The sequence below is a fragment of the Ochotona princeps genome, chromosome 3 (genome assembly GCF_030435755.1).
Source record: "Ochotona princeps isolate mOchPri1 chromosome 3, mOchPri1.hap1, whole genome shotgun sequence".
NCBI classification, from domain to species: Eukaryota; Metazoa; Chordata; class Mammalia; order Lagomorpha; family Ochotonidae; genus Ochotona; species Ochotona princeps.
The window spans coordinates 49,351,911-49,366,427 of NC_080834.1; the positions used below are offsets into that span (position 1 = coordinate 49,351,911).

General features: G+C 36.7%; 1 protein-coding gene across 5 annotated transcripts in view; it reads right to left on the reverse strand.

Annotated features, from left to right (window-relative positions):
* Positions 1–14,517, reverse strand: part of USP25 (ubiquitin specific peptidase 25) — a 145,823-nt gene that overhangs the window by 61,691 nt on the left and 69,615 nt on the right. For 4 of the 5 annotated variants that reach the window (XM_058661748.1, XM_058661747.1, XM_058661750.1 and 1 more), the window contains exons 6-9: positions 11,236–11,322; positions 9,057–9,194; positions 6,895–6,971; positions 2,058–2,131 (exon numbers count right to left, since the gene is read on the reverse strand). In XM_058661748.1, coding sequence (XP_058517731.1) covers positions 2,058–2,131; positions 6,895–6,971; positions 9,057–9,194; positions 11,236–11,322 — 376 coding nt within the window. The remainder of the gene's footprint in view (positions 1–2,057; positions 2,132–6,894; positions 6,972–9,056; positions 9,195–11,235; positions 11,323–14,517) is intronic. The other variant, XM_058661749.1, reaches the window with a different exon arrangement.

The following is a 14,517-nucleotide window of genomic DNA, read 5'->3' on the forward strand; positions in this document are numbered from 1 at the left end:
AGATAGCACATTTGCCCCGCCGAACTCCAGTGAGGGTTGCAGTTTTACTTCTGATGTTGTTTCCACTAACTTATGATCTATTACAATTAGCCCACTGGGTCACCTTTCCACAGTACCAAGCAGGCACTTTTAATCTGCAGTGAAAATACCAGTAGTTAAGGAGGGCCAGCTCATTACCAGGGAGGTAGTACCTGAGGGAATGGAGACAAAAGGCATTTGGGTATTTACAAAGGTGATTTTAATGATGAGCAAGGAAAGAAATGCAGCTCAGCAAAGCCCTGAGAGAAGCAAACTGTAAGCCTTAAGGCACCAGAAATTCTCAGAGCTGAAGGGCTTGTGCAGCACAGGTGCTTTAGCAACAAGCTGATCATCACCGCTGTAAAACACTGATGCAAAGGAAAATATTAGGAAGCTAAATGACAAGAATGGTAAGAGCAAGTTGTAAAGTGTTTTTAATGAAGCACGAATTGGAGCAGAAATCTATTGAAGCAACATTTATACAACCCAACTTAGAACTAATTTTCAGTCCTGAAGGACAAATTATTTTAGATAAGCATTTTTAAAAGAATCCAACCCTGCACCCGCATGGGAGATCTGAAAGAGGTTCCGGGCTCCTGGCTTCAGATCAGCTCAGCTCCGGGCATTGCAGCAACTTTGGGAGTAGATAAATGGGACAGAAGATATTCCTCTCTGTCTCTTCTTCTCTGACTATATCTAGCTTTCCAACAAAAATAAGTAAGTCTTTTAAAAAATGCAACATGAATAAAAATGTTGATGCAGGCCGTAACAGTGGCCAGGTATAGCCTCACCAGGTATATTCACAGCTTCAGAATGCCTAAATATAACCTGAAATTGTATTTAAACAAAACTTCATGGGAATCCCAGATTTTTATATTTTAAATGATCTGGAAAAAGTAACTTTCAGAGCTGAAACACTGAGTTACTTAGGAAAAATATTTTCAAATGCTTATGCTTAGAGACTTACTTCATTACATACCACGTTTTTTTTTCTATTTCTCTTGTTAAGAAAATGAAAGAGAAACCACATGAGCCTAAATTTTAATTCTAGGTAATTAAATAGATGAAGCAGTATCACTTTCAGATGATTTATCCAAAACATGGAACCTAACCCTTTCTTGAAAACTATGATCTAAATAATTTTATAATTGCTTGAAAAATGAGACTACTCAGAGCAGCACTGTAGGACAGCAGGTATAACCCACCACTTCAACGCCCGCATCTCATGAATGCCAGTCCTATTCTCGTCACTGTACTTCAGATCCAGCTCCTTGCTAATGTACCTGGGAAAGCACAAGATGGCCACGGTGCTCGGGCCTCTCCCACCCAGGCGGAAGATACAGATGGAGTTCAAGGTTCCTAACTTCAGTCTAGTCCAGTACCAGTGCTTACAGCCATTTAGGCAGTGAATAAATGAACGGACCGTAAGTTAAATCAACTAATATTCACACTCTCTTTGTCTGTGTGTCACTCTGCCTTTCAAATAAATGAATAAACCTTTAAAACAAATTAATAAATAAATGCAAACTCTAACATCATGTTTATTCTAATTTTAATACAGGGGAAGAAAAACTGAGCATCACATTCTGGCCAGTATTCAGCCGTAATCCAAGCTGGGTACCCCTTATCTGAAAAGCCTATACCAGCCCTGTTTCAGATCACAGGAATTTTTAAATTATTAGTTTTGGGAATTTCTACATAGGCTTTACTAAATGTCCTTAATCCCAAAGCTGAAAGTCTAAAATACGAAACCCATAACTCGTTAAAGTATTATGGTGGCACTAATTCATAACCCAGCAACTGAGATCATCACAGAAGTTCTCTTACTGGAAAAGACATTAGGGTAATAAGATGTAAATATTAATTAGCAAGGGACGATGCATTTTGTACCTCCCTGTTCATTTACCCAATTACGCAAATGTTTATTTGGAGCCATGAAATTGCAAAACAAATATATTTAAATGCATAAGCACTATCAAATTAAAGGAACTAACAAATAACACTCTCTTGTAGTAAAAGAGTAAATGGGTAAACTATACCTTCAAGTACACCCACAGCTAGAAATCTTCCATAGAATAACTCGACCATGGGGTTCTTTGGCTTTTCTTCATCCCTAAAGCAAGATAAGAAACAGAAATGTGGTTACAACTATGCAACCTTTAAATAAGACATTAAAAGTACAAAAGCATTTATGTGTTTATCATATATGTGGTTCTAATATTTACTGTGTCACCTTGGACAAAGAACTTAAATTCATTTTGCCATTTCTTCTCATGTCAACTGAAGATAATTATGGTAACTGAACTCACAGGATTTTTACAGGGTCAAAATGAGTACTCAGAAGGAACTCTGACATAGTCTGTGTTCACAAAGTACCTGCTGTTCTATTACTATAAAACTTGAAGCCTGCATTTGAATCTGTGTAACACATGATTATCTGGACTTTCTAGGAATGAGATAAAGCAGTATGAATCAGGAAAGATTTATGCAAAATTTGAATATGCTATTCCCTGCACCCACCTTGGTACACACAATCCTAAAATAGCTATCACCACTACAGGAACAGCTTTGACCAGACTAGCACTCACTCAAAGCTATTCCATCCTATATTTTGTCTCACCATTGTAATTAACGTTTGTGAATTTGCCAGATTTTTAACATTTGAATGCTCTGAATCAATGCTTTCAAATATTTTAATGTTGCTGATATACATATAAAACATGAAAAGAACTTTAGGATAAAATGACATTTTCGTATAATCAGAGAAACAGGGCAAATCCTCCCACATTCCATACCTTGGCTTGCCATGACAAAGCAAGTAGAAGCAAAAAAAAACTTTGCTCTAGAATGTAAAAGCACACTGGTTCAAAAATCAAAGTAAAAATACTGACAAAAAGAACGATGAAAAGGCCATATTTTAAATGAAAAGTTTTTCGATCAGACAAATTCCACCTTCTTTGAACATTTTAGAAAAAGGGTGGTAACTTTAATAGTTATGGAAACTAAAAAATATGACTAAGAACAAAAGAAACTGACTTTAAAATGCAGACAGTAAATTAGAACTCCAGTCAGAATAGACTCACACATTCAGACAGAACAAATACAGACTCAGGAAAGCAGTAGGCTACAAAGAAACAGCACCAAGGCAGAACATTGTCAAGACATGTTCACAGAAAACTTGAATAGGTATGAATGAGAAAGTAAGAACTTTAGCGCAAAACAGAGTTCAGAGTGAACCAACATATTGAAGATATCTATACATCCTCTGTATTGACAATACTGTCTCTCCCTCTCAACAAAAACACAGTATCTCTAGCCACTATGGCAATAAACAAATAGTTGAGATTCCACTTAATGCAGCATGCTCTGGCAAACTGGATCCCTCAAGGAGAACACGAGTGATGGACAGAAAAAGAAGAGTCTGGTGACCAAGCAAGCCGGCATCAACTTCTAAGCTCACCACAAGAAAGCAGCACTCATACACCACACTCTGTGACAGATTTCGCAACCACATGGATTTTTCTCCCCAATATCACAATCTTAGCACAAAATTAATCTCTTCAGAGTTTTCTCCAAACTTAATACAAGTTCTGTCTATAATCAACTGGTCATTAAAGGCAGGCACTGTGGCAAAATTAAAACGAAGAGATTTTCTCAAGTTATCATAATATCTTAAGTTTTTGCCACAGTGGCAACATTTTGAGGAAAATTACACTAAGGGTGGAAGTAATATTATGTTTAATTGAAAAGTAAAGAGGTTAAAGATTTACTATCAGGGTCCCCCAGGGTCCCCCGGGGTCTCCCGTACCCGCGGAAGAAATCACCCGACACTCCAGGCTCTGTTTCAAGAGCCTCTTTACTTCCAACCAGTCTTTCGTCGTCTTCGTCCTCTGTCCCGTCCATCCGTCCTCTGTAGCTCCCTGTCCCGCCTAAAATGGGCTACTTATATATCCTTTTTCCCGTGGGTCCACAGGGTGCTACCTGATTAGCCAGGCCCTGGAGAGGAGGCAAATTTGCCTCACCTGCTGGCAAGACCAGCTCTCGTCTCTCCACTTTGCAGAGCAGCTGCCGGTCCTGGGTTATTGGCCACAGCAGCCACCACGGGGCTCTCTTCAGCAACCCGCTCCCCACAATTTACCTATTTCAAATTTCAAAATGTAATCATTTATGTTCTAATGATAACTTGAAAACTAAAGTAAATACATATAAAATTTAACATTTAAAGTACTATATAAATCAAAGTGATGGCTGTAGCTGCAGAACAAACTAATCCAGACACAGAAATGGCATGCTGAGATCATACTATGAGATCAGGAAATGATTTTTATTTTGTTAGATTTCAAATACAGAATGCAAATTAACCTGATGTTTTAATGTAATTTTTCTGAACCTTACACTCAAAAGATCAACGGGTTATCACTTAGAAACTTAACTGTTTTCTGGGTTTTGATAACACAGAGTGATGTGTTTACATTTAGTTTGGGAAGCCTCACTGGGTTGTTAACGCTAAATGGTCAGAATATTTTTTTAGGGCCCAGTGGCGTGGTCTAGTGGCTAAAGTCCTCGCCTTGAACACACTGGGATCCCATATGGGCGCCGGTTCTATTCCCGGCAGCTCCACTTCCCATCCAGCTCCCTGCTTGTGGCCTGGGAAAGCAAACGAGGACGGTCCAAAGCTTTGGGACTCTGCACCAGCGTGGGAGACCTGGAAAGAAGTTCCTGGCTCCTGGCTTCGGATTATTGGCACAGCATCGGCAGTTGCGCTCACTTGGGGAGTGAATCATCGGAAAGAAGTTTCCTCTCTGTCTCTTCTCTCTGTATATCTGACTTTGTAATAAAAAATAAATACTAAAAAAAAGAATATTTTAAAATTTAATTTTAATAGATTCAATATGACGTATAGAGACAATTTTTGATACAATTTTTTTTTTTAAGATTTGTTGATTTTTACTGCAAAGTCAGATATATAGCGAAGAGGAAAGACAGACAGGAAGATCTTCTGCTCAATGACTGCAGTGGTCAGAGCTGTGTTGATCCAAAGCCAGGAGCCAGGAGCTCTTCTGGGTCTCCCACATGCATACAGGGTCCCAAGGCCTTGGGCCATCCTCGACTGCTTTTCCCAGGTCACAAGCAGGAAGCTGGATGGGAAGTGGGGCTTCCCGGATCAGAACCAGAGCCCATATGGGATCTCAGCGTGTCCAAGGCGAGGACCTTAACCGCTAGGCCATGGCGCCGGGCCCTATGATACAATTCTAAGAGCATGACGGTGTTCCCTTTCTCCACTGCTCTCCCACCTTTCTTCCTTCCCCCTTTTTCCTTTTTACTTTTTGAAACATTATTTTAAATTTATATCACAGAAAAAAAGGGCTTAACGCCCAATAGGGAGCTTGGTGAGAAAAACGAGAAAATACAGAAAATGGCTATAAGCAATATTTGAATGAAAACAATGACCATTTTATTCATATATAGTGAATTATAAGGTGACCACAGATCATCAAAATTAAATTTGGCCAACCTCACCATCCAGAAAAGATCGTTCTAAATGAGGTCTACAGAGATACTATGCTCATTCTTCTACAGTCATACAACATTTTAAACCACTGACTTGAAAAAAGTATACAAGATTTAAATTTTTTTAATTTGCAGCAATATTGATTGATTTAAAAAATAAACAAAAACAAAACAAAATAAAAGCTTTTGCTAGAAATGCCACACTTAGAAGACCTTGATTGGTCAATGAGGATGAGTATCAGTTAAAAATAGAATAAGGAGAACAGAATGTTCAATCTAGATTTTTGGCTTTGATTTTGTTTAGACTATGTGCAGTAATTTCTTCTCACAGTCTTGAAGATGCATTATAAACAGTTTACCCATGTTTCAAGGAAATACACATGTGACAATTGCTAGGTAGTTAGATATGAGGAGAAAGGTCTCGTGAGAGTATGAGAAGGACCTCCCCCCAAACCATCTTTACTTCCATGGAGATGGGAAATATTTCTTGAGTAACCAAGACCTTACCAGTTAAGTCTAAGGACTAAAAATGTATTAGTAGTAGAAAATATTAAGGAAGAATTTCTCACCTCTGTCTTCATGTTTCCTTACCCAAGTTCTTCACAAGAATCACTCTCCCTGTTATTTTAACCTACCAATAACCCATCCCTCACAGTGGAGTGATAACCACTGATTCTAAGGTGGCTATTGAATCTAAGGACAGGGAGTGGTTCTGTAGGATCAGCCCTTCCAGGAGCTGGTGTGCTGGCATAATGGGCTAATCCTCCCCCTGCGGAGCTGGCATCCCATATAGGCTTTGGTTCATATCTTGGCTGGTATACTTCTGATCCAATGCCCTGCTTATGACCTGGGAAAGCAGCAAAGGATGGCTCAAGTGCTTGGGTTCCTGCATCCACATAGAAGACCTGAAGGAAGCTCCTGACCTCTAGCTTGTATTAGCTAATATCAGGCCATTGCAGCCATTTGGGGAGTGAATCAGTAGATGGAAGGCCTCTCAATGTCCCCTCCTTTCTGTAAAATATGCCTATAAAAACACATGTTAAAAAAATAGTCCTTCCAGGAATCAGTTTGGATTTGACTGACTTAATTCCAACTGTATGTTAGAACTTAAAGCTACCCATATTTATTTGTGTCCACAAATTTCAAACAGCTTGTAAATAATATAAATACTGGGATTCTCAAAAGTCTGGATTAGCTTCATATTTCTGTTAAAACATAAAAACAAAAACAGGAGGGTGGGGAGAATCCCAGTACCTATGAAACTGTGTCACATAATACAATGTAATTAATAAAAAAAAACCAGGAAAAATGATTATTATTTATTGACTTCACAAGACTCCATCAATAAACTTCACGGTAACTTACGTATCTTCTTCAGCTTTCATTTGGAAGGCATCTTCTAACCAATCCAATAATTTATGTGTAAATTCACTCACATCTTGCTGTGGAAAGAAAAAGTCTTATTTGATATTTTAGCCTTCTAATAATAAAGCTACACATGGTAACATAAAACTTCTAACCGATTTTAGAAATGAGTGATTACTTACTTCTCATGAAAGTATCATGCAAAGTACTTCATATCAAATGCAAGAAATGCATGAAATTTAAAAATCACAAAATCAATCATTTGAAAACATCACTAATGTTACTGGGAATAGTATGTACATTAAAATTCAATTTATAAATAATTTTTTTAAAATAGTTGACTACAACAGAGCTCTGTAATGAATCTTTGCAAAAAAGACAATACTTCTTAGTAAAATGTTGCTTATTAAGAAAAGTATTACTGGCTTCACTCACTGAAGCACTATTAGCACTTGCAGACAACTCCATCTCCTAATTCAATGTTTACATATAATCATTTAAACTGAATTCAACTTTATTAGGGCCTGTTGACCTGGAGTCAGCCCCTGGCTCGTGAGTGTACCACAGGCATACACGTCATCTCCTACTGACCCTTTCCTTTGTCTCTGACTCTCTAGCACAGAAAACGAATATTGTGGCACTTGCATTGAACAATCATAATTGCTAAAGTAATATGAATTAGAACACAGAGGCATTAGAACCATAAGGAAAAGTTAATTCCATTGAGACTACTGCAAGTTAGATGAATTAGTGTAAGCAGTCTCCCTTAACAAATAACTCTAAATATGAAAGACACAATCTTAATATTTTTCCGACAGAATTTTTTTTGAAGACCATACAGATCAAACATATAACCTTTCCATTCTTGAAACTACCACCTAAACTAGGCTTAACGAAGTTGTTCCAATGTAACATAGGTTTGCCATCAGCAGGAAAATCAAGTAAAAAACATCCACAACACTTTGAGTAGGTTGAAAGGCAGTCCACCAAAATACATGTCAACCTAGGATTTCAGAATGATCCCTCATGGAATAAGAGTCCTTGTACATAACAGTAGGGCAGGATCTCCAGACGAGGTCATCTTGAAAAATGGCTGGCCCTAAATTAAAGCATGGATATACTTAAAAAGAAACAGAAAAGGAGGACACACAGACACACAGGGGAATAGTCCACTTGAAGGTATTCAGAGAAACTGGAGTTATCCCACCACAAGGCAAACACCACCAGGAACTACCAGAAGGAAGAAAAAATAATCATAACAAAAGAGCTATCAGAGATAACATGGCTCTGCCAACTCCTTCATTTGGACCTCTAGCCTCTAGAACTACTAGAGGATACTCTTTATTGTTTTAAAATTTATTTTACTTCAAAGGCAAAATTTTAGGAGAGAGAATGTTGCATCTGCTGTTTCACTCCCCCATAGGCTGTGATGGCCAGGATTGATCAAGGCTGAAGACAGGAGCCAGGAGCTTCTCAAGATTTCTATTATGGATGGGAGGCCGGAGCAGTCAGGCCATCTTCTGTTTTAACAGGAACCTGCATTGGAGATTGAGCAACTGGAATTCAAACCCTGCCCCATCAGGGATGTCAGCATCACAACCAGCAGCATTACCAGTTGTGCCACAGCAGCAGACCCATCTTTTATTGTTTTCATATAATTCATATTATAGTAATTTATGATACCCCTGTAAACTAATTTAGTATGTTAAAATAACTTCTATGCCTTTGCATAAATTCATTATTAGAATTTTTTTATATTTTAAAAATCTTTTGAGTACCATCTTTGCTTATTTATTTTCACCGTATAAAATAAACTTCCAGAAAAGCAAGAAGAAACACAGGGAAGGAAATGAAAGAAACTTAGAAGATCCTCATTTACAGAAAATGTAGTTCAAACACCTTCCCTAACTTGGGAAAATAATTCCCTGCTATTAAACCAGTAACAATACTGATTAGTCTATCAGACATTTGCTATACTTTTCAACTTCCTGATTGTTGTCTATTCACTATATTCATTTAGTAACTTCAACTACACAATAAACTCTAATATGAATTTATTTTAACATCCACATCATTTAATTGTGGCATGGATTTTCTGAAAAACTGTGTAAGGAATGATCAGATTAAATGCAAATGGTTGACAGAGAAATACAAAAAACTACCTGCTGTAAATCATTTGATTTGAAGGCATCCTTAAGAATTTCAACTGCTCTTGATGGATCAACATATTTCCTTTTAGTACCAACAAGAAGAGCAAACAAATACCTCAGCTCACGCATAAAAGGCAAATTTCGATGTTCCTATTATTAAAAAAAAGGAAAAAAGTTGAAGAGCAACATATTAATTTTTACTGGTAAACATGTATTTAACAGTGGCCAAAATTTAAACTAACCGATATAAATTAGGGATGCATCCTGCACTCTGTACCACAACTGAAGAAAGAATACTAGTGCCACCCACAAGGTTCACAGGAATCAATCCCAAGCGCAGAACTGTGCTGGATGCACAAGTCAGCACCAATGGCACATGCTCACAGCAAAATGGCATCACTCAGCCAAGAATATCTTCACTTGAGTCTGTTTATTTGTTAACCCTTCCCATTCAGCTAGGCTCAGCTGAGGATGCAGTGACAGCCAGCCTACCTCAGGGCTCACTCTCAGCAAACCACTGTTCCAATTATTTCACCCACCCGCAAGAAACGCATGGATCCATGAAATTTTTCTAGACCTTCCCTGTTAGACCTCAATCAAATTATCTTTAATGAATTATTTAGCAATGTGTTGTATTTGTACAAATCACTATTTTTATATTTATTACATTATATTTAACGCAGTTTAATTGTAGCTTATTAGAGCAGAACATAATGGAAGGCTAATGTATCATCCTCTAAGATATCCTTAAAACCTTAATTTTGTTTTTCAAAATACTGTGTGCATGTTAAGGCAAAAACAAAAAAGGACTTCTGTATCTCTACCAAAAGTTACTACACATTCAATTCCTATTGCCTGATTTACCCAAACTCAAGGAAAAAACAATAATTTACATTAACAATCACTAACCATTTGTATTAAAACAGCTGCAAATCAAGTTGTATTCCTAACAGTATGTATTGCATATGCTTCTTGTTTTCATAAAAGTGTTTTTAAAAATTGAATACTGAAAGCAGAATACAATTGTATAATCCATTACTATCACTACAACAGGTCCCATTTCAGCATTTTTATAAAATCTCACACTTTCTTAGCATCAGAGTAACTTTAGAACCACAGGGCTTGTTTGGGACAAGATCACTAATAGCAAGTTATAAAGGACATCATATCCATAACCACTTTCCCACTAATGAATTTATGTATGTAGACAAGCATTGTATTTTTCAAATGTATTATTTTTTAAAAAGTACTTATATCTTCACTAGCAATATCAGACAACTATGTATCAAGAACTTTAATATGTTTCACCTCATTTTTATAAAGTTTGTTATTTACTTACTTGTCTGACACACTGAAAGAGACAAAGAGCAAAGTGAGAGAGAAAGCGCTCCCTTAGCACCTGCAACAAATCAGGACAAGGCCAGGTGCTAGGCAGTCAATCCCTTCTCTCACTTGGCTGGAAGAAAGCCAACTTTCTGAACCATCACAGCTGCCTCCTAGGTCCTGCATTAGCAGGAAGCTGGAGTCATGAAATGACCTGGGTGTCAAACTCGGGCACTTCAATATCAAATACGGGTGTCCCAGATGGGCATCTTAAACATCCATACCATGTTCTAATTCCCACAGCCAATCTATGAGAACATTCTCGCCAATTCTTGTACTTAATCATTAAGGAAACTAAACAGAGTGAGACAAATGACTTCCTTAGGCTCACACTAGAACCCAGGCAGGCTGATTCTCCGTGCAATTTTATATTGCCTACCTGACAGTATCAACTAAGCAGAACATATAAACCTGCATTGGCAAAGAAAATTAAATTTTTAAAGGACTGCTCTGAATAAGCAATTAAAAAGGGAATCTGTTTCTACATATTTTTCCAGAACATAACTGAGGATTGACCATAAACTGTGAATTGCAACCTGTACAATTTTGCTGAAATTCAGTAGTCAAAAAAAGGAAAAAAAGCCACTCAACTGATACTAAAAATTGGAATATTATTGTAATCTTTAGGTGAAAAAACTTTATTTAAAACATATGCTCAAAAGATAGAAGTTACTATGATAACTGACATTAGCGATTTGAGATTAAAATTCTGACAGTCTGAGACTTAATGATACAAATGCCTCCAAATCAATCACAGATAACCAAAAAGAACACAGATATTCTGCTTCAACAATTGCTACAATTTTACCTTTTGGTTTTGGGGTAAATCTTGAGCATTTGATGGAGGTTTGTAATTCAGCACTAATCTTCTAAATTCCAAAAGATTGAATAATGACTGAAAAAGAACACAATGTAAGATACCTAAGGGTATATTCTATGAATAAAACAATGGGTCTCAGGGGCTTACTTCTGGTAACCTTACTGTTTACACACAGAACTGTTAAAACCTAGAAAAGAACTTTGACCTGAAATTAAAAACAAGTCAAATTTCTTACACTTTATCAATTCTGGATAGTTAACAATATTTGTTCTCTTGAGGGCCCAGAGGAGTGGCCTAGTGGCTAAAATCCTTGCCTTGAATGCCCTGGGATCCCATATGGGTGCCAGTTCTAATCCTGGCAGCTCCACTTCCCATCCAGCTCCCTGCTTGTGGCCTGGGAAAGCAGTCGAGGACGGCCCAAAGCCTTGGGACCCTGCACCTGCGTGGGAGACCCGGAAGAAGTTCCTGGTTCCCGGCTTCAGATTGGCACCGCTCCAGCCATTGTGGTCACTTGGGGAGTGAATCATCGAATGGAAGATCTTCCTCTCTGTCTCTCCTCCTCTATATATGTCTGACTTTGTAATAAAATAAATCTTTAAAAATATATATTTGTTTTGTTGAACAAAATTATACACAAAAATTAGCATATATTAAAATTTCTAAAAGCTCATTATATTACTATGTGCTTGGTAGGCAATTTTCTCAAATAAAAGCATCAAATGTAAAAATTAAGACTTTTTAGGCATGCTACATTTTCCATAATTATCTAGAGAAATAAGAGAGACATAAATTTGTTCACCAGATGCTAGATAAAAGAGAAAAAGCAAAAGTATGTAGTATCTCCATGCTCACAAAAATGCACAACCTAGAAAGGAGGTGAATATTAGTAACTATGAGAGACATGTGACTCACACTACAGTAAAACAGATTATAATGAACACAACAGTTGAAGGAGGCCTATAAAAAGGCTCCTAGAATCATGCTTATTATACCTTATACTTCTTTAATGCCTACAGGATGAACACCTACTTCACAAATGAGACGAAAGAAATGAAATAAATCAGAATGTATCTTATTCAATAAATTATTTTTTCTTAAATGTTCATTATTGATACTCTGCACATGGTTGTCTAAAAGGCTTTACAACATCAATTTTTTCTTAGATCAGTTTTTAAGGTTTAAAAATTACTATATATAAGATGTAATAATAAATCTTAATAGAAGATTATTTGGCCTATATGATAGCAGACCAACGTGCTCCCTAGCACAAACCAATTGGAAAAGAGCTGAGTACTGAAAAAGCTGGCTCACTACAGTAAGAAAGAAGGACAGATAAATAGGTGCAGTAAGACATAAATATGAAAGGTAAAATCCACAACAGTAATAATAAGTGGTAGGAAAATAATGAGTTTTTATTGCAATTCAGAAGGGTTTTTTTTTAGACATTCAGAGCATATGAAATCATTCAGTTACATACTAAAGATCTATGTAAAACCTACTATGTGCCTGAAACCTGAAAGGGCAAACAATGGTACCTCGGCAGTCTCTACTTTTGTGGGGATTTCAATCTTGTGATTTCAGGATAAAAATAGTAAGTTGATGTCATAAATCAAAACAGAATAATAGTAGACCAAGATGAAAACCCTGGGATGAAACACCATTTAAAAACTACAGGAATAAAGAATTCTGAGAAATACAGAGTAAGAATTGTAATAAAATTGAAGAAAAAATAGAGAAAGCAAGGTAATCTTTCAAACATGGCTATAGAAAAATAACCTGGAGAACTTTTTAAAATACTGATGCTTTTGATGCATGTGAAATAATCACTTGAAAATTTCAGGAAAGATTAGCACTATCAAATGCAATGTATCTCAACAAAGTAAGGGCAGGAAAATAATCTTGTAGATTTTGCAAATGGGAAATCAAGGAGTGTAAAACTAGGGTGCATGCAAAGAGAAAGCATAAGGGAACTAATCTTTAGACTTTACAGAAGAAAGAGAACAATGACAAATTTGGAGAACCCCAGTCTTCATCCTACTTCCTGAACTTTCCACAGAGACCACACACCTTTTTCCTAAACAGTTAAGATTTTATTTGGTGTTAAGTCATTGCTAAAGTGGAATCTGGTTGTTGTTGCTTTTTTAATATTTTTGCCAGGTACAGTATTCTACTAAGCTAATTATTTTTACAGCAATCTCAAGGTTATCACCTTTGAAAGGTTAGCTGTTACTGCTTTTCTTTTCCTCCTTTGTGAAAGTGACAAGTCCATCTACATGTCTGCACTTTTAGACATTTTTTTCTCTGTTAAGCTTTTCTGTTTTATTCTGGTGTTTCTCTTGGCAATATTCTTCAGATTTGTCCTACTTGTTTCCTATTGCATCTGGTTTCCGTGAAAATTTACAGACAACTACATTGACCACTGCGTTTCTACAGATCTACCTTTAATAAGCAAACAACCATGCTTCACAAAGAATGAGAATTCAGTAGCAATTTGACACAGAAATCTTTTGGGAGAAATGATTCCAAGAAAAAAAAAATAGAGCAAATACACTTGAGCATATAGGCCATATTGATAACAACAGAGATATTAACCTATAGAAAATGGTTAAGATAAGAAGGGAGAGGGAAAAGCAAGAAAACAGATTATGGGGCAATAAACCTACTGAATCTTCCTAATGTTTAACAAATTATAGAGATGTGAATACTGATTGGTAATTACTTTGAAGTTGTGATATAACTATGTCAGGAAGTAACAGAAAAAGGAATTCTAGCTGAGTGACATGAAAGCCCAAACTCATCTCAACAGGGAAACACATCATGTGAAACTGAAGAGAACAGAACATATTATTTAACTTCATGGTATTGTAAATTTCTGTTTCTTCCTATTGTTGGTTTTGTATTGTGGTTTTTCATTTAAGGGGATGTACACTAACTGTGAAATGGAGACTAACATATCCAGATGTGAGGACACAATGCAGTATGCATTTCTACTTCCAGACTAAAGATGGACTCCCAATGAAACTGTTTACTATATGACAACAGGATGATGGACTCTGTCATTGTCCATGCCCACAATAATGGACATATGACTGTGTGAGAACTGTACTATAGTAATGAAATAGGGGAACTCGGTGGGTAGGTGGGGAGGGATTTAGGGAAGGGATAAGGGAAATCCCGGGGCCTAAGAAACTGTATCATAAAATAATAATAATAATATAAAAGATTAAAAATTAAAAAATAAAAAGAAGGAAAAAAAAGAAAACTGAAGAG